The 20,470-nt window shown below is 38.1% G+C and overlaps 1 protein-coding gene across 4 annotated transcripts in view; it reads left to right on the top strand.

Annotated features, from left to right (window-relative positions):
- The window catches only part of slco4a1 (solute carrier organic anion transporter family, member 4A1), a 30,678-nt gene extending 12,869 nt beyond the window's left edge, over positions 1–17,809 (top strand). For all 4 annotated transcript variants that reach the window (XM_016680537.1, XM_007569723.2, XM_016680538.1 and 1 more), the window contains exons 2-12: positions 897–2,040; positions 3,147–3,237; positions 4,473–4,594; positions 4,743–4,854; positions 6,561–6,715; positions 8,540–8,810; positions 10,257–10,419; positions 11,178–11,353; positions 12,049–12,113; positions 12,213–12,361; positions 13,180–17,809. In XM_016680537.1, the coding sequence (XP_016536023.1) occupies positions 1,194–2,040; positions 3,147–3,237; positions 4,473–4,594; positions 4,743–4,854; positions 6,561–6,715; positions 8,540–8,810; positions 10,257–10,419; positions 11,178–11,353; positions 12,049–12,113; positions 12,213–12,361; positions 13,180–13,350 (2,322 nt within the window). In that variant the 5' untranslated portion in view covers positions 897–1,193 and the 3' untranslated portion in view covers positions 13,351–17,809. The remainder of the gene's footprint in view (positions 1–896; positions 2,041–3,146; positions 3,238–4,472; positions 4,595–4,742; positions 4,855–6,560; positions 6,716–8,539; positions 8,811–10,256; positions 10,420–11,177; positions 11,354–12,048; positions 12,114–12,212; positions 12,362–13,179) is intronic.
- The last annotated feature ends 2,661 nt before the right edge of the window (positions 17,810–20,470 follow it).

Raw genomic sequence — 20,470 nt, 5'->3', positions numbered from 1 at the left:
TCTCCACTTAATTTTTGCATGATTTTTTGTAAATGTTATTGCAACCTACTGGTGTGCCATTAGTAATAGTTTTTGTTAAAAGAAGGTGAAGCAGTGGAGCTGGTAAAATTGCTGAGTATAGTTTTGCCCATTTTAAAAATACAAAGTTTAATCATGTTTTTTACAGTGTCCTCTTGAAATTCAGTCCTACTTACCTGTGTTTGGGTGAACAATCTAAAAATAGTTTATCACCCGTTTTGAATACATTATTTACATTGAACATGCCAAGTAACTTCTCTGTTCTAAGAGCAAAGCTTAATATTTTTGCTCAAATCTTTTTAATTCTGGTTCCACAAAGACCAAAAGATAAATCCTAAAAGGTAGAGTTAAGTTTGAGTTTGAGTTATGCGTTTAAACTAATTAATAACCAAAAGGTTCAGACTCATTGGCTAATATGAGTTTAACTCTGATCTTAACATCTTTCAGAACTGATATTGAAATCATATTGCCCTGACAAGGAAACAACAAGAAGAATGTCTCAACTCCATGTATTCAGTTGTTCATTTTTGGTATAAACTTTGTCCAGGTCAGACTGGCATAGTCTTGGAGCTGATCCCAGTTAAAATGTTTTATCAAACATTCAGTCTATAGATTATACTGGCTATACCTTAACTATAGTCAGTATAAGTCAGTCTTTGGTCAGATGTTTTGCTATATGATCTTCAGTGGGCTACAATGTCTGTATCAGCCTCTTTGCACTTATTTGTCCTTGGTGGATGATGAGATTGAGTTAGTCCTTGAATTCTAGAAGAAGTTACATGTCTAAGACATAAGTTCATGTTTATATGGTGTACGTTTATTTGTTTGTTTGGTAATTTGTTGATTTTAGCCTAACTTCCGCTGTTTTCTCTCAACAGGATGCCATTACTTTGCCTGTTCACCTGGCTCTCTCTCCGTCTTCTACCTCCTAATGTGGATAAACCTTTGAAGAGTCTTTAGCTCTGTAAAACATCAGCTTTGAGCACTGTGGGTGCATGAGCTGTGCAGCAAAGGAAATAAAGAGCAGGAAAAGAAAAAACCGAGATGAACCCAACTGACGATTGGCAGGAGCAATATCCCCTCAACTTTTTGTCTCGGGGCTGCTAAACATAAAATACATCTCTTTCCCATTCCGAGACCCTCACAGGACTTCCAAAGTACCCCTCAGAGGGGTGATGCCAGTGTTGCTTAATGCCGACGCCTCTTTTAGCTCCAGGCAGGAGCTCCTGGACCTTCAGGACTGTCCACTCAATGGGGGCCGCTCTTTGGACACCCCTAGTCCCGTGGACTCCCAGACAGGAAGCCCTCTCGGGTCTGGTCCTAGAAGCCCTGGCGGGCCAGGAGCTGATGACCTCACTGGAGCCCTTATTTTCACAAGGGCATCGATGCTGCCGGGGCAGTTATATGGAGAGAGCAGTCAGCCTGACACAGAGGTTCCTTCGGGGTCGACACTACAGCCCAATGACTCTGATCAGCTGTGCGGTTGGGGGGCTCTGAAGCCTAAAATCATCCAAGTGTTCAACACCCCTCGTTGGGTGCTGTTCTTTCTTTGTGTGGCCTCTTTTCTCCAGGGAATGATAGTCAATGGCTTGATCAACACGGTGGTGACCTCCATCGAGCGACGCTTTGACCTGCCCAGCTATCAGGCTGGTCTCATTGCCAGCTCCTATGACATTGCTGCCTGTGTCTGCCTGGCCTTTGTCAGTTACTTTGGTGGTACTGGACACAAGCCCCGCTGGCTGGGATGGGGCGTGCTCATTATGGGGCTGGGTTCCTTGGTGTTCAGCTTGCCTCATTTCACTGCTCCTCCCTACTTGGTCAGCATGCAGGAGCAAATAGGAATGTGTTCTGCCAATGGCACCAGCCAGTGCCAGAACAAGGAGGGAGGAGGACTGTCAAGTTATCGCTTTGTGTTCATGCTGGGACAGTTTCTGCACGGTATCGGCGCCACGCCTCTTTACACATTAGGGGTCACGTACCTGGACGAGAATGTCAGCTCCAACTATGGACCTGTTTACATGGGTGAGTGTCGTGTACAACCCTGTGCTGTTTGTGTGCAACAAATACACAGCGTATGTTTATTAAAACTGATCATAAAAAAGAAAAACAGTTTTGTGTAAAATGACAAACCAAAATAAATATGCTTTCATGATACTAGAAAAGCTGTCATAAAAAGGAACGTCTTTTTCTGTCCATATGTAAAAAAAGCCTTTTTCTTTCTAAATGATACAAATTCTAATTTCTGAAAAATTTGCATGTTTTTTTATATTTATCTGTAGAAGTAACCTTTTCTACTTCACTGCATATTATTGATAATGATTTTGTGGTTATTAACAGTTGAATACACATAATTTAAAATTAATATATTGGTACTATAATCCTTTTTGGCTTCTAAACCTTATTTATGGGCTCTAACCTGAGGTTATTGAACTGGACTTAATATGACGAAAGCACTGATCCTTTTTTGAGTTTTTGAAATTTGTAAAATAATTGTTTCGGTATGACTCAAACTTCTACAATTTGAGTTGTGTAATAAATTCATTCCTAAACACAGAATGCTCACTTTCATCTTAAAAGCAATTCCAGCGTTAGGACTCAGAATCACTTATGTATGTGCTTTCATAGCATCTCATTAGGTTTTCTGCAGCATTTGTACCTAAAATGATGTGCATCCATTTTTGTGTTTTCCTGTATTCATTCATTCATTCATTCATTCATTCATTCATTCATTCATTCATTCATTCATTCATTCATTCTAATTGCAGTGGTCTTACAGAAGGTGATCACTGGATTTAGGTTCAAAGGATTTAGACACTAACAAACTTACACAATATTTACTCTCAGTATCTTGTTTCCAATAAGTGCCAAGTTGTCATAGTTTCATTTCATATATTTGTCTGCCATCAAATATACAGAATCTGTTCCCATCAAACACAAACACACACAATGCAGAACGCCTTATTCACCAAAAATTGTTTTCTTTATTAAAAAAATGACCCCTCCTCTGATTCAGAGCTCATAAAAAGAACAATGGGGGCCTTTTAACCTGCGGGACAGGAGGTGAGTAGGGAACAGGAAGTAGTTGTACTGGCACGCCCTGACTCTGTCTTTGGTGTTTGTCTCACCAGGGATCTTCTACACAGCAGCTGTTGTGGGGCCCGCTGCAGGCTACCTGCTGGGAGGTTACTTCCTCACCATCTACACAGAGACTCATCTGGCGTGAGTTTATTTGAGTGACTAACAATATAACAGGATTAAAATGATGAGGGGGGAAGAACAGAATTTTACTGACTATTTAATACTGGATTGTGTCTTATTGCAACATGTAACGTGGCCTAGCAAAAGTTGAAAAAAAAAAAACAGATCTATTACACAGTATACTAGGAAGTATAATAAAGAGTAAGAACTAAACATTTACACATTTTCAGTTGCATTTGGGCTTAGTGGTCTCTACAGTTACATCTCTTTTAATTAGGTGTTAAAGAAAGTAAGCATGCCTTAGGCTTCTGAAAATGATGATGTCCGAACTTGACTTACATTAACCAGTCAAAGTGGACAACAAAGTCTTCAAATTGAATTTGAGTTGGTAAAACAAAGCTTGGTACAGCAGTTTTTTTTTGTGGGGGTAAGGAGTTCAGAATGAATGCCTGCAGGCAATAGCTTGGAGACTTAATAGACAAACACCCTATGTAGGGATTAAAAGCACTCACCAACAAGCCCAGTCTGCCTGTAATTCTCCACAGTGGTGAAAGTCTGCTTCTGAAAAAAAAACTGCAGTTCAAAAAGCTTAAACTCTAGCAGAGTTTAATAAATTTCTGTTTCAGAACAGCATTGTTATTCTACATACACAATTGTGTTACCAGGTTACTTCATACAAGTAAGTCATAGTTGTGTAAAACCATTGAAGGGAAGCAGCTAAAAATCTGTTTAAAAAAAAACAAAACATAAAAAACAATAATCACTGCTCAACTTACCAGCAACTCTGCTCCAACTCTGTTGGCACAATGATGTAGCTGTCAAATTCTAAGGATGATCCACATTTTGCTTAAAGTCACTTTAAGCAAATGTTGTGCTATATTTACATTATGTGAATTGGCCAACTGTGATTTATTTATTTTACAAACTTTCAGTATCCATGGTTTTCTGGCTTCAAAGTAGGATTTCATTTGATCTTTAAATTAAATATAAATTCAATTTAAATCTATTTAAATAACATGTATTTAATATACTTATTGCAAAAAACAATAAAGAAATATGATGCTAATCAACTTATCTGAACTTACATAAATAAAGCTGACCAGAGATCAAAATGCTCCTGTATATAATGAAAAAAAAAATAAAAATAAAACTATAATTTTGTATAAAACAAAGTTGTGTAAGACAAACTTGAAGTTTGGCATCTAGCTGTTAACATGGTCACAGTCAAATGGTAAGTAACATTTTATTTGCTACAGAACGGAGATGACTCCAGAAAACCCACACTGGGTTGGGGCTTGGTGGATTGGCTTCCTAGCAGGAGGAGCAGCTGCTTTACTGGTAGCTTTCCCCATCCTTGGCTACCCACAACAACTGCCAGGTACTACTCATACCCACTGCTTCATCACTCCTACTCCGGCTTTAGTATCCTAAACGGAAACTCTACATCTCGCGCTGTATTATGACACGGTTTGGGAAGGCAAAAATATCAATCATAGCCTAATATGACTCGTTCTGGTTCCACGCAGGCTCCCAGGAGCATGTGGCGGGGCGGGTGTCTGAGGCCCACCAGCTGAAAGATGGAAGCCACAATACAGCCTCTGACCCTCAGTTTGGAAAATCAGTCAAAGACATGCCAAGGTAGGGGTCTAATTAAAGCAGGGGTCTGATTTGGATACAGCAGACTTTTTTGGCGTAATCTTCAAATCATGTGTGGGAACCTGACAGCTTTTAGCTTTTTATCCTGCATTAGAAAATGTTTTGGTTTCAGAAAAGATGGCCACATGACACAATGAAGACTCTCAGCATAAATAATGATTGCTATTGGTAGATGTTATCTCACTTCCTAGTGTGACTATATGATTTCTGATCAATAAAAGTGTTACATCTATTGTCCCAAAGGGACTTAAAAGTCTGAAGTTATAAAGTTTAGAGTAATAATTTTTAGCTAAGCATTGTTTTTGGTGTTTGGGATTCTTGTCCTGTTATACTACCTGGTTTCGGAAATGTTTTGGCTGCCAGACAGACAGACTTACAGAACATTTGAATCTAGAATAAATGCTGGTATTCAGAGGAATTCATGGTCAATTCAATTAAAAAAGGCTGCAGACATTATGAGTACAAAACAACCCCAAATCCTGAAATCCCAACCAGGCTTGACAATCGGCACAAAGTGTTTGTATTAATATGATGTTTGGTTTTGTCCAAACATGGCCACTTCCCAAACCTCATGTTCTCCTGCCATTTTGAGCACTCTTTTAAAAGTGTTGTTGTTTGGTCTTTTTCTAAATGTCATGAACTTTAACATCGCACATGCTAACTGGGGCTGATAGTTTAAGATGGAACCATATATTTTCTGAGCATTGCAATCCCTGAACTGGTGAATTGTTGGTGACCCATTCATTCCTGTGGAGTCTGCAGGCTTTCAAATTCAAATCTAAAAATACTTTATAGATCCCACAGAAAAATTTAATAGATAAAATAAAAATAAAATACATAGACTTTCTTAAAGTAATATTTTCCACTTGTGACTAATCTGTCTTTGAAAATTGCATTTTCGCCTACATATTATTTTATAAGCCCATTGCTGTTTGGCGTTGTATGTTGTATGTAAGCATGTATGTTTTAACTTCTTTTGATCATGCTGATGTTACTCTCCCTCTGTTGCCAGGTTACGCTTTGTTTTTCTTCCCATGGCTTTTTTTCCCCTCATTTACGATATGTTTAATAGATAACAGTTTTGAAATGTTATGCATTTTTGTGCATTTAAGGTTCGAAACACTCTCAGCACCTTCTAAAAACAAGATCTCTTTTGTTTAGTCCTGATGCATAAACCCCTGAAATAAGAGATTGATGGTGACAGGTTCCTTTTACTGCAAGTGGAAACTGTTTGAATTATTACAGTTTGAAAGATGTACTTCACACTCTAATATTTTCTCAAGTAAATGACAAATCTGTGTGAAAGTTTATCAGTCCTACATATAAATTCCAAACATTTATGTAAGAATGAGTAGGTTCTTATCAAAATGTTGCAACTAGCTGAAACATAGCAGTCATTAGAGCAGAGCGTCGCAGGTGAGTGACACTTCTGATTCTTTAGGTTACAACAGTGCTTACTATAAGCCCGTAGAATGACGTCATCTCTGACCGAGTCTCTTTTGGGATTTGCGAGGATTACCCAAAACATTACGTAACGTGATTATTTATCTTTAGGTCCAGTGCAGTGATTATCTGTCTACACCCTGGGGAGATTACTGCGGACTGTTTTAATTAAAAAAAATAAAGCTCAGGCTTATTTACCCACAATGAGAATACACATACTGACGATCTTCTCTAACTTGTTTCAGATCTGTGCTGCTTCTCTTGAAGAACCCTACTTTCCTCTTCCTGTGTTTGGCGGGAGCCACTGAGGCCACGCTGATCGCAGGCATGTCCACCTTTGGACCAAAGTTCTTGGAGTCCCAGTTCAGTCTCAGTGCATCTGAAGCTGCCACCTTGTTCGGTAGGTGACCGGACAATGAGGGTTGCAGACAGGACTGAACATCTATTTAATCTTTTTCTACAGGGTCATGCAGAGGAAAAAAAATGCTGAACATTTAACATATAGACAATTTATGTGATAATGTCTCTTAAAATATTACCAAGTTTTAAGAGACAACTTGGTAATGTAATGTACAATGCAACTATTTCAAAGTGGTAGCTTTTTTCCATGTATTATTGTTGTTGGAATTAATGCAATAAAGCAAAACAGCAATATCCTGGTTGCACAAGTGAACCTTCTGAGACTACCATTTAATGTTGACCCAGCATTCAGTCTTCCTCAGTACTGGAGTTGCACAATATCAGGAAAATATGTAATTACAATACCGTGATCGAAAACTGTGACGATAATGTACAATCAACAAACATTTTCCTGGCACCTTTTTCTGTTGCCATTGCACAAAATCCAGCACTCCCTGTGAGCTTCATCCTACCCAACATTACATCCAAGCAGTACTTTGCAGCTGGTGACAAAAACTTTGGAGATTGGTGGAGAGGACTCTTTCCATTTTTTCCGAGATGTTTAAACAAGATGCCTGCATCTTGTTTATTACAGTCATGAGTAGCATCAACATCTAGTGAAGGTTTTGCACAGCCTGGTTGATTGGCTTCACCGCAGTAAATGGAAACATGCCTGATTTGCATTTCCTCTTTTGAAGCATTTTAAAAGAGTGCTCAAAATTTCCAGAGCAGTTGGATGGAAACATAGCTAATCATGTTTTTTGACTGTCGGAGGAATCCAGAGTAGAAACCACGCATGCACAGGGAGAACATCCAATCTCCGTACAGTTTGCACATATGGAGCAAACTGTATGGAAGGACCCAAGACATTCTTGCTGCAAGGCAACAATGCAACTGCAACAAGGCAAATGTAGCCAGAATTCATAACATCTCACAGAAGAGATATCCTCACAGGGGAACCTTTATGAGGTACAATCAAAATGTTGGATGCTCACAGGCATTTACCAAAGAAAACTGAAAGCAATAGGTGCTTCAATAAAGTATCAGTTTGAAGGTGTGCATAACCATGCAATCGGGTTATTGCATTTTTTTTTTATTTTTTCCTTCTAACACATTTGCTTGTTTAAAAGCTGGATTTTTATAGGATAAATGCCAGTTAATATGCGAAAAAGATGTGGAAAGAGTTTTAAAATATGTGCCACTATCTCTCTTTCTCTCTCTTTTTCTCTCTCTCTCTCTCTCTCTTTTTTTCTCTCTCAGCCAGTGAGAAACAGGAATCAGATTTCAGATTGTATTTCTGTGCACTGTTCTTACCAAAAAGTGGACTTGATGCCTTCTTTCAGTTTTGTTTCTTTCTTTTACTTCGTCCTTTGTCTCTGTTCCCGGTCCTGGTTTCACTGTACACTCTAAGGAGACTCTGTTCATTGTCTTCTTCTCTTTCTTTGTCTACATCTTCTCATCTGAACTATCACTTTCTCCCTGTCCAACCGTAACTAGGGCAAAAGCTAACTATATGCTGTAATACTCACTCATAATGTTTCATATCTTTGATAAAACCTTTAAAGGACCAGTCAAAATTGTCAGCGCTCACTACTGACCATTAATATTTCCTATAACTTTAAAATATGTTGATGCCACAGCTTACTGTGTTTTTTTTTTATTCAAAAGTGAATTTACCTCTAAGCCGAACTATGTTTTTTTTCTTTCTTTCTTTCTTTCTTTCTTTCTTTCTTTCTTTCTTTCTTTCTTTCTTTCTTTCTTTCTTTCTTTCTTTCTTTCTTTATTTATTTATTTCTGTCTATGTTTTTTTTCTGTGCCTCTTAAGGATACATGGTGGTACCAGCAGGGGGCGGTGGTACTTTTACAGGCGGCTACATCGTGAAGAGGCTGAACTTGCGTTGCAGAGGCATCATACGCTTCTGCATGATGTGTGCTCTGGTCAGTCTGCTCGCCATCTTCATCTTCCTCGTCCACTGCCCCAACGTGCCCATGGCTGGGGTCACGGCCCCTTATCAGTTGGGGCTGATGGGGCAGGACCAACTGGACCACTACAAACATCTGTATGACAAACCCAAGAAACCGCGACTCAGAAACAGGTGGGGATTATTCTCTTTACATCTGGTAGGTAAAAAGCAACAAGACTGAAATTTTGATTTGTTCCAGGTGTCCATATTGGGCTGAAATCAGTTCTATATGTCCTTCAGCTTGGCTCTAGCTGGAAGTTTAGCATCCTTACACCTGTCCTCTGTTATCACTGTTTTATGTAATTACAAGATGGTTTTCGTAAGCTACCATCTCCATTATTCTGAATAATCATACATTCTAAATTAATTTCATTATTTTCATTTCATGTATTTCATTTCATTCATTACATTAATAAATCCCTGAAATGTTAATGACCTATAGTGTGCTATGTTGTAATGAAGTACTTTTTAGGGTTAGGGTCACCTTCTTTTCTTAAATTTTGAGAAATATACATAAATGTACTGTATGAATTTGTTGTCCTCTGGAAGAAAATGTTAAATCAGTCAAAATCCTAATTGGCAGACCAATTAACCAATAACAGTGAAGTTTGCATCTAACAATTAATAACATGTTAAAGCTACATAAATATGTTCATCAGTTGATCTGTTGTAACAGCAGCTCTCCATATGCCTTATATAAAAGTTTAATCTGACTTTATTGTGTTTCAGTTTAAGAGGAATAATGCATTAAGCTTTGAGAACAGAGCCCACCATGTCTGAAAGAACAACCTGATAAGAAGTAACCCAAGGAGTTATTGTTTCATTAATTTCAAAGGAAAGCAAGGTCACAGCCAGTAAAGCAGCAAAGATGTCTGTGTTGTGGTGCAATCAAAAGGAATAAGTGAGGAGGAGTCAGAGTTTGTTGCATTTAAAGCAAAGGCTGTAGAACAATGAAATGGAGAAGTAACTATAAGTTTAAAATGACATTTCCAGAGTCTTCTAGAGAAAGACTGTTTATTTTTATTAAGCTTATTTGAGTGAGTCTGAAATGATATATAAAAATAACAAAACAAGTAAATCAGGTAAAACAATGTACTTCATTAAAGAAGCTAAAGGATGTAGCCAGCATTAGATACATAGGGTTATTATTTATATCTTTTTCAGACCCACATACAGGAAATCCTTTTAATTCAGTGGCATGTTGACCTGTGACATTTATTTACTATGGAGTAATTTCATTGATAGTTGGTTTTTACTTGTGTTTAAGGAAAATATGTTGAAGTAGTGCTGCTCCTATTTGATCAGAAGTACTGTAAGTGTGTACATGAAATGTCAATACTGATACATGATGTTAGGCTAATATCAGAGTGTGTTCAGAGAATCCAGTATGCATCATTTTAAGATGCTACGCCTCATTTATTCTCCTCTTATCCACTAGCCAATGGCTAAAAATACATCACATAACAAAGTGGTTCTAGCCAAATTGAAACAGACCAAATTCCTTCTTTGGGCCCCTGCTTCCACCTGTTTCTCACTGACTTTCTCTTCTTGTCTTTCTTCCTTTGCTTCTCTCTGCAGCTCTTCTCTGGACATGAACCTCACAGTGAGTTGTAATGCAGCTTGTAACTGTGCCAGAGAAGTGTACAACCCAGTGTGTGGGGCGGACGGGGTGATGTATTACTCACCGTGCCACGCCGGCTGCACCTCCATCAACCACACACAACCGTCCACAGGCAGACAGGTACAGCACACACTGCTTGTTTTACTTCAGTAAGACTGGAAGAACATGACCCGGGCGATAACTGAGGCAGTTCAGAATGATCTGCAGGTTCCTGAATGTCTATTGTGTTTAGACATTCAGATGTGGCAGAGTTAATTAGAAGACTAAGAAGTTGTAACTTTCCAATGTGTGCAAGAGAGCTCGTCAGCAGCTATACCTGGGGAAAAACGGCAATGTTCATTTTTTAAGTTATATGTTTTGCTTTGACTTTCTAACGTCAGAGAAATTGTACTCCACAGTGACATATTTCTGACAAATTTACCCATAACCCATTTTTGAACAAGGAACACGGTCAATAAGGAATCTGCGTATTTATTAAAGACATGTAGCGATCCTTCCAAGAGCAAGAGAGCTCTTTGAAACAGAACACAAAGCTCTGCCACAGAATCCACATATGGGGAAATGCAAATGTTAATTTATTTATTTAAATTTAGTTAAATGTGAAGTCAGATCAACACATTTAACTTCACATTTTCATAGAACTTCTCAGTTGTCATATTTAGTTAGCAAAATATTACTCCACAGTTACTTGTTTCTAACTAAATTGCCCATAACCTAATTTTGAGAAACACAGGAACAATAAGGAACCTGTTTTTTATTATTTTTTATAAAAGACATGTAGAAAAAACCTTATTGAAAAAAAATAAATAAATTTTCAAAATTCAAACGTTAAAAAAAAAAGCTCAGTGATGAACACTATACCTGTGTCGGTGTTTCAGGTGTACTCTGGGTGTGGCTGTGTGGTGGGGAACGTTTCGTGGGGTGAGGAGGGCTTCGCTCTGACAGGGAAGTGCAGCAGCACCTGCCACCACATGCCAGTCTTCCTCTCCTTGCTCTTCGTCATCATCTGTTTCACCTTTCTCTGTAGCATCCCAGCTCTCACTGCCACTCTCAGGTATGTGTCACGACAACAGAAGGATGTCTTTGTTAAGCAGATGCTAAATTCAGTCGAAGTGGTTTACTTGATATATAGCACAGCCAATAAATACAAATGTGGATCTTCAGAGTGAAAATGAGATAAAAAGCAAATGTAATTTGCCATAATTCTGACACTAGATGGCAGCAAAGAGCTTGCAGTGTAAATCCTGGTGTGTGTAGTAAATGCATCAGGCAGCATTAGAGAAAACTAAAGGGCTCTGTGTGGTTAAGCCGAACTGCTGAAATCAGTTTTCATTGTTGCAGGTACATGTTGAAAATCACATCATTTTGTCACCTGCCCTCGCTTGTCAAACCTCCCCTGGGTAACTTGTAACAGTCCCCTCTCTAAACACATGGTAAAACATTTACAGGAGCTTGACTCCTGTGAAACCCCTCCCGCTGCAGTAAACCCCTTTGTGCACCGTGAAGGGTCTGTGCAAAAGCGAACATCCGAAAATGATGTGACCATCATGAGAGCAGCAGTTCGGCCATGCTGAGCCCTTAAGAAAGCGAGTTAGAAGTAAACTTAAGGGAATAGTTTACAAGTGTTTAAGCCTAAAAGTCACAACCTTGGATTTGTGTTTCCAAAAAGCAGAATTTTACTCAGTCAGCCATGGACTAGACTTTGAGTTGAAGTCTGTCTTTATATCTGTCCAACCCTGTTCTGTACAGGTGTGTACCAGATAGTCAGAGATCGTTTGCTCTTGGCATCCAGTGGATATTGGTGCGCACACTTGGTAGGCCCAAGTCTTTCTCTGATTATGCTTTAAGTCTCAAAATTGCAACCAAAACAACTGTAATTCTTCCTTCCTCCTGTTCCACTGCTTTCCATACAGGGAGTATTCCAGGGCCGATTGCATTTGGCTCAGTGATTGATATTTCCTGCTTATTGTGGCAAGACCAGTGCGGTGATCAAGGCTCCTGCTACATCTATCACAACTCAGCCATGAGTCAGTACACACTTGTTGCTGGAATCATCTTCAAGGTAATATTCCTAGTCAGACACCATTTCACTTTGAAGATGATAAAAATGAAAGCAAGTGGCACAGAACAAAAAAATAGTTCCTCACTATGGTCCTGGAGGGATTCCTCCCATTGTATAATCGATTTACATTTCCAGCACAATTTGTCTGTGCTGATCATCAGCCATCATAGTTCAGGTGAGCTTCTACATGAGAGGACAGCAGCTGCAGAGTCTCTGTGTCAAATTGTGTTCACACTTTTGAGGAGATGAGGACAGCTCAGTTTTGACAAGTGAATGTTTTTTTGTTTTTTTTTTTTTTTTCAAAAGGAATCTTGCTTGTATTGATTACAATGAAATATAGATTATTTAGGCAAACTTTTAATAAAAAAAATAATAATAATTTTAAGGAAGATAATGATAGACATTACAGTGGACCTGTGCCTTTTTGTGGGTGAAATTCAGAGACGTAATCCTACTCAATAAACCATTGGCTAGCATTCGCAAAACCAGCCAATCCAGAAGCCCCATTCGTTTTCCTTGGCACTCATTGGATGCAAACCCAAGAGCAGAGATAAGGAAGACTGTGGATGTTAGCTTCTGCAGTACCACAAGATGGCTTCTTCTGCATGTATTAATGCAAATTAAGGAATGTTTGGTGTGTAACTCCCTCTGATTAAGAAGGTCCACTTCAATTTGTCATGATTTGGGAGAAAAAGAAAGTGGTGCTCTTAGATAGCACCCAGGAGATCTATCTCTCAAATGCTGCAGGTGTGTTTTTTGTCGTGTGTGTGATATTGTTTTGCTGAAAGATGGTTATTAACACTTGTATTCGGTTTCAGCTTTTGGGTACCATCTTTTTCCTCATAGCCAGCGTTCTCTACCAGCCACCTCCGGAGTCTCCTCAAACCAGCTGCGAGAGCACGGACCAGGGAACGGAGCACGCAAGCGACCTGCCAATCAAAGACCTGCCAGAAGATGGCGTCATTATCAACCTGCATGCCAGGTTATGACATCTTAGACCCTCCATTCCAAATACAGAGTCTCTGTTTGTGTGATAAAAAAAAAAAATACCCAGGATGCCTTCACGCACAAATGCACATACACCCAGACAGGGTGTGTAGCACTTCTAACATGCTGCTCTTCTAGAATGAAATCGTGCTTTGACTGCATGTGTTTCTGACATGTATGTTTGACTCAGCAAAAGCCTCACAACGTTATTTCTCTTAACGTTTCATCTCTAAAAATAACTCAAATCTGATCAGCTAAATAACTTCAAGTCCAGCTGCGATGGTGTGTGTATCATTTTGACTATGTCCAGCTTGACACCATCTTTCAAAGATCGATTAGACTCTTCACAGAAACATTTTACGGTTTTGAAAGAATTAAAAAAAAAAGGAATCTCCTATTCGTCTGTTGTTTTACAGTGACTGACTGGAAGATACGATTGGTCTTCTGAGAACAGATAAAGCCATGTTTAAGATGCTGTAACAAACCTCAAGGCCAGTGAAAATGTAGCCAAATATTCTTCTTATCACAAGAAGTAAAGCAGAGTCCTGAACGACCTTTACATCAGAGGAAGTATTGAGCCACTATTATGGTTTCAACACTTTAATGCAAAATTCATATTCTTACCATTTTCCTAGTTAGCTAACGCAAAATGTCCCTTTTTGAAGGCTGCTAGACAGTTTTTCCTAAAAAGCAAACAAACAAAAAAAAGTTAGTCCGTAGTGTCTGATCTTGGAAATGTCTCTAGAAACTGCGCACATCTGGATATTGACAACGGATTCCAGTCTTCCTGGCAGATTCTGCCACACTCTTATTGAGTTGGTTGGTGACATGAGATCCTGTTGATGATCTGTTATGTTTAACTCTGAACTTTTAATGGACTCTTACTACTCAGGAGCATTCTTGGACATGCCTTGTCTCCAGCTCTGTCTTGAGTGTGGAATCTGTTGAGGCCTCGACACAAAGGAGATGACATCACTCCCTCTCCATTCATCTCCTATGGCGCTTAGGGCACCATTAACTTGCCTTTCTCCTGGCAAGTTAATGGCAAAATTTGCTCATGGGAATTTTTGAGCTTATATGTGTGAACCTGCGCACATGAGCTTGTGACATGACATAAAAAAGATAATAATGTTCAACTTTTCTTGCAGTCATCGCTACTGTGTCCCATGTGTTGGGTTTTGCCACGAGTGGCGGAAACTTTTGTCTTTCACTGTTGTTTGTCACTCCTCGTGTGTTGAACCATTACACTACAGTGTCTCTTGTCTTGTTTATATTCGTAGTCTGAGGTAATTTAGCTTCAAGAATCTTTACAAATGATTATGACAATTCTGCCCTCTGCTATGAACTCTGTGTCCCAAAGGAACCCCAGAGCAAACGTCTGCCATCACCTTGCTTCATTCTTGGGATGATAACATCAGGGGATATTTGTTGGTTAGGATCCATCAGAAGCAATTGATGTGTTGTTGAGGCAAATCAAGGATCTCAGCTTTCCATGCTCTTAGGGTGCCTTCAGGGAGAACAGTAAATTTCAAGGATGTGAAAATTCAACTAGATTGTGGATGGTCTCGTTAAGAGAGACCATCCACAATATATGAAAAGGTATTAAAAACACAGTTTGCTCCCCGTTATGCATGATGGAGTCTGAGTGTTTTCTAAAGGTATTGGTCATGCATAAAACATTTGAATCAAGGGAGCCTGGGTAGTGGAGCATAAAAACAGCTGTGGCAGCGGTGCCATGTTGGTCTCATTCAAACTCCAACCTCATCACAATGGTAGTGTTACCACATTATCTTGTAGCACTTAGCTTAATGCTAACAGCACAGTTCTACAGAGTCTCTGCTGTTGTGACGTGATGCTGTTGGAGACCCGGCTGTGCTCTCCAAGAACTACTTCTTGGAGAGCACAGCCGGGTCTTCCTCCAGTGTGAAGGTTTCTGGAAATCTCCCAACAGGCTGCCATGTGCCTTTTAATTCAGTGTGGCTTCAGTCAAACGTTTGTACCAGTCATTCTCTTAAAAGAAATTCGAGTTGTGTAGTTGTGAGCATTTTTCTTTGTCAGTCTTTGCACTTTCGCTTTTGGAAATATTGGAAGAGAATTTAGTGGTTTTTCAATGTGATGGCTTCCTTTTTTTGTCCTGATAGGCTGCGGGGTTTCAGAAACCATCCGTCCATGTCAGGCTTCGAGTTTCTTTGCTTAAGTTAATCTGTGAAATCTGCTCAAGAGGTCTGTCTTTCGATAGCAAATGTATGTCGATGTGCACGTCGATTATCACCACAGATGAATAGCACAAACGCATTTTCACCTTGAGAAGCACATGAATACTTTTGAAAGCTGCTGTACAGGAGATGTTTGATTCAAAGGTAGTGATATTTTGGCTTCTGCTGATGCAGAATTATGACGGCTGTCATTCATCAATGACATAAAAGTGAACATGACTGTTTGGACTGCAGATCCTTTGAAAACAATCGGGTTCGTATCCGATATGTCCGATATGGTTCACATAGGGAAGTGGCACAAGTATAATTTTTTGTGAGGTAAAAAGATTTGAACTTTCCAGTTAAGACTGCCTTCAAAAAGTCGGATGAAAGTCGCATCTTTGCAAAACAAGTGGATTCGATCACATCTGCCTGCTGTGTTAACATATCCTACGTTGCTCTATTTACCAGTTGACAGTGCTCTTTAGTGCAATCATGTTTTAAAAAGATTGTGCAATGGTGTGTTGAGAAATACCAACAGCAAAAAGATGGATTTAAACAAGAAATTCAACAAAATACTAATCAAACTTCACCAGAAATTCCCAAACATCAAATTGATATTTTGTAACAATAGCTTATCACGATAAGGTAATAAATGTTAGAGTATATGTGATTTAACAATGAACAGCATGTCTCAAAACATGTATGAATAGCCTTGCCAAGGCTGGATGGAAATACCTAAATATGTATACGGTTTATTCTTCAGGCTACAAATATTTGGAATCGCCTGCAGCCTGACTATCTTTGCATAATTCTATGAATTTAAGCGCTCTGTATTTATGTTAGATATGGGACGTTAATACCACACCTCTGGAGGAAAGGTGGTAACTTTCTGTGATTAAGTTTATTTGACAGTGTCCCACTAGATGGCACTCTTTACCCTATAGTGTTTCTTTGATGGATCTGAATACAGTGGCAGATGAATGTCTGGGCTGAAGAGAATGAACCCAAAATCTAACAGGCATATTAACATGCTGGTCGATGTTATTTAAAATAAAATGAAAACATGCATATATTTTTTAAAAACTGTCATCTACAGCTGATTCCTTTCAGTAAACTGCATTTATTTAGATATAGGAACTAAAAGGTTATGGGAAAAATTTACATATTTTTTAATCTATAGCCTTATCTTTTTGGTTCTGTAGGAAGATGAAGATTTTTCTAGGCAACAAATTAAATACAACTAAAATATTTTCTGAACCCAAATTAGTAAAAATTCAGATTCCTGTGACTTTCTAAATAAATGTGTTTAGCCAAACATAAGACAATGTCTGATAATAGAACATCTTCACAATAATTCAGCTTGAACATTCAGCATGTTAAAGTTGCTAGCGATTTTTTAAAAGTTATCTGTAGCAAACTGCAAACATTTGCATTCATGTACCTGAACCCAAATGGAATGATGTGACTTTGCTTCAGTGTTTGGCTGTCTAGTTATTTGATATGACACAGCCTCACTCATTTAAAAACTCAAAAAGATCACTCTTCATCAATAGGTTAAGTGAAACCAAAGTGAAACCAAAGTCGATCAAATATAATACCCAAAAGTAGGCAGGTAGACACATGAAAATCCAGTTTGAGTAATCCCAAGGTATCCATCTTTTAGTTCATAAAAGGAAATTGTTTTGCATGGTGACTGAATGATGTGTTAGACCTGAAAAAGATTATTCACATTGGTAACATACCGTAAATTCCACAGTGCATTTTACATTTGGACCTAATTATTTCAGTACTGTAACTCTCCGATCGTGCCAAAGCAGCTTTGCAAATTAACTGTTGTACTTTATTTTGTATCTACATATTTATGCAAATAATTTATTCATGATATCTTGCACTTAAATTTTTAATCAGCGGTGTAATTTTAAAAGTACTGAACGTCTTTGCTGTCATTCTCCTGTTTGTGATGTCAGATCCAACCCACTGTGCTGATCTGTATCGTTATGGTGTTCGATCCTCATGTTATGAGTGACCTTGACACATTTCAACTGATGGCGAACAATTATTTTCACCTACATCTGTAAATCATTTTATCTGTGCTTTTCTCTGTCTCCTAGCTCAGAATAACAAATGTATAAAACCCTTTTGTTAAACTGCATATTAATTTGGTTTTGTGGAGTATGTTATAAATGGAAGCTGTGAATTTAAATTTTTTTATTGAATGACTCAAAATGTGAACTGTTTTTATAATTACAAAATTTGAACAGCACGACATTGCGTCTGACATTTTTTTTCTGTCAGTTTGATTATTTGTTCATATTATTTTTTGTGCCACGATCACTTACCTTCTGAAGACTGGTGTGAATGTTAGTGACTAAAGCAATACCGCTCTAAAACAACTGCCTTTTTTAGTAATGCAAACAAAGAATATATTTTAAAACGTATTAATAAACACAATGAAAAAACTTCTTAGCAGTACGGCGAAACGTATCATTCAAGATCTTGTTTATCTTCGCTCTTGAGTCAGTCAGGGCCAGAAAAGTGAATCGCACTCCTGGTGTTGCTTTGCAAACACCAGTTGGCAGTGTGTGAAGCTTAATTGTGCTTATTTCGGCTAAGCTACGTTTTCTTTCAATATTTTTCACATGCTCTGCAGAGAAGTCTGGTAGAGTTGGGAGGTACGTTCCACAGAAAATCTGTAAATACTGCACATATTACTACTAATATTACAATACAAAATATGCAGGAGATCAATACTAAATATGCTAGAGTTAGTGTCGATGTAAGTCAGGAAAAAAAGTTACTTCATGACTTTTACTTTACTAAAAAGAAGTCATGAAACGGTTTGAAGATAACAATATGGATGTCAGGGATTGGCCCAGTCAAAGCCCAGAACACAGTCTCATAGGGAATATGTGGCTGGGCTACACAATCCTCATCTAACCTGACAGAGTCTGAATATTTTAGCAGAAAGTCTGCAGTCCAGATGCACACCCTGATTGAGAACAATCAACACAGACTTGCTGTTGTGACTGCAGCCAAAGGTCCATCTTCTGAATGCTGATTGGCAGTGATGTTAGTATTTACACAAGCACTTATTTTATGATTCATTGTTTTATTTCATTGTCATTATTTAGTACAAATCAGTTTTCACTTTGACAATAAAGAGTTTTTTTGTACTTCTTTTATTTATTTATTTTTTTAAGCCATATTTGGTTTATCTGGATTGATTTGGGAAAGCAATGAAAAGGCTAAAACATCAAGAGATAAAGGTAAATGCTTGTTATGTTCCAATGATTAATTTTGGTCCAGCTGGATAAAGGCTGATGGCAATAAAAATATGATTTTACTTGATGAAAAATATTGACAGGACAAAATAACTAAGAAAAAATACTCCAAAGAATCCCTGTGACATGCTTGCTTGAGATCTTTTATTTCTCCTGTAGGAAACAGTCACAGTCCTGCTGTTATTTTGACCACCAGGTGGCAGTAAATAAGTTATTTAGAAAGTGTTCAATGTTAAGTACAGACTCAGATCAACCCTGATTTTTCTGTATCGTAACATCAGAGGAAACATACAAATAATTTTTTAATGGAATTATGTAATTACTCCTTTGCTATCATTGATCTGAAGTGACTAATACAGAAAAACTTTTAACAAACCAACTAATTTAGCCTTGTGACCAGACTCTGAGCAACGTTTTCATTCTTAAGAATGACAAAGACTAAGAATGATGTCTTAAAGGTTTTCTCTAAGACATCACAGACACAAACTGGCCATCAGCTGTGTCTCTGTTTCAACCGCTTCTCTCTGCTGTGCACCTGTGATGTGGAAACTCAGTGCTCACTGATGACACACCGCTCATAACAATATCGAATGCCAGTAGAAAATGTCGCCTTAAGATTGATTTATGCCTCCATGTATGACAGATCCAGAGATGTACACTCCTGACCACGACGCATGTTGTTTTTTCAGTTTTTACTTCCATGGCTCCGTCAGTTCACGTTTATGCACGCCGTGTCCTGTGCCTTATCTGAGCGTCTGCTGTTTATCAGAGCAGGAGATGGATTCAGTTTCTTTTGTTTTTGTTTTCCTTGTTTCAAATACAGACATGCAGGTTTCTTCCACTGGCTCAATAGAAATAAATATATTTTTGTACAAGTGAACAAGGAAGATCACCCTAAGAGTAAAAAAAAAAGAAAACCAGGATATTTCCCATGTTTTCTAATTTACATTGACCCTTAATGTCTCATGTTTCAACACATACATTTGAAACCAAAAGTTTTTATAACTTTTGTGTGCCTGAATATAAAGGCACATAAAACTTTTTTTTTTTTTTCTCAATAGCTGCATTTCCTTTTCGAAAAATAAATTTGCTCACTGGAAGCAACAAGAAAAAAAAATCTTGTTTTTTAATAATCAGACCAAACTTAGAATTAATTTAATTATTTCTATTTGCTAAATGGCACAGTAATAAGAGAACGAAGAATGTACTACTCTGCAAGAGGAAGACATTCCTCCACAAGAAGCATAAAGAAGCCAGAATGCACATTTTTCTTCTGTCTGATGAAACTAAAGTGCAACTGTTTGGTCATAAGGATCAATGTTACATTTGGATAAAAAAAATCAGGGAAGCTTACTACCCTGAGAATACCGTCCCGACTGTGAATCCTGCACTCAATGTGAACGTCTTACCTCGTACTTTCAAGTTGCATTACTAATTTTGATGTGCTATTTCAGTGCAATGGCAATAAAAGTTTTCTATTTATAAAGACTTCTTGAACTGATCTGAAATGGCGTCTGCAAACGATCCCAACTGTGAATTATGGTTTCTGTGAAATGCTGTCAAAAAGTATTTTGCCTGCTTACTGATTGCTATTGTTTTTTTGTTGTTTTTTTTTAGCTCAAAAAGTAATTTTCAAATGATTT

The sequence above is a fragment of the Poecilia formosa genome, unplaced genomic scaffold (genome assembly GCF_000485575.1).
Source record: "Poecilia formosa unplaced genomic scaffold, Poecilia_formosa-5.1.2 Scaffold245, whole genome shotgun sequence".
NCBI lineage: Eukaryota > Metazoa > Chordata > Actinopteri > Cyprinodontiformes > Poeciliidae > Poecilia > Poecilia formosa.
This window is presented reverse-complemented; position numbering and strand designations above follow the sequence as displayed.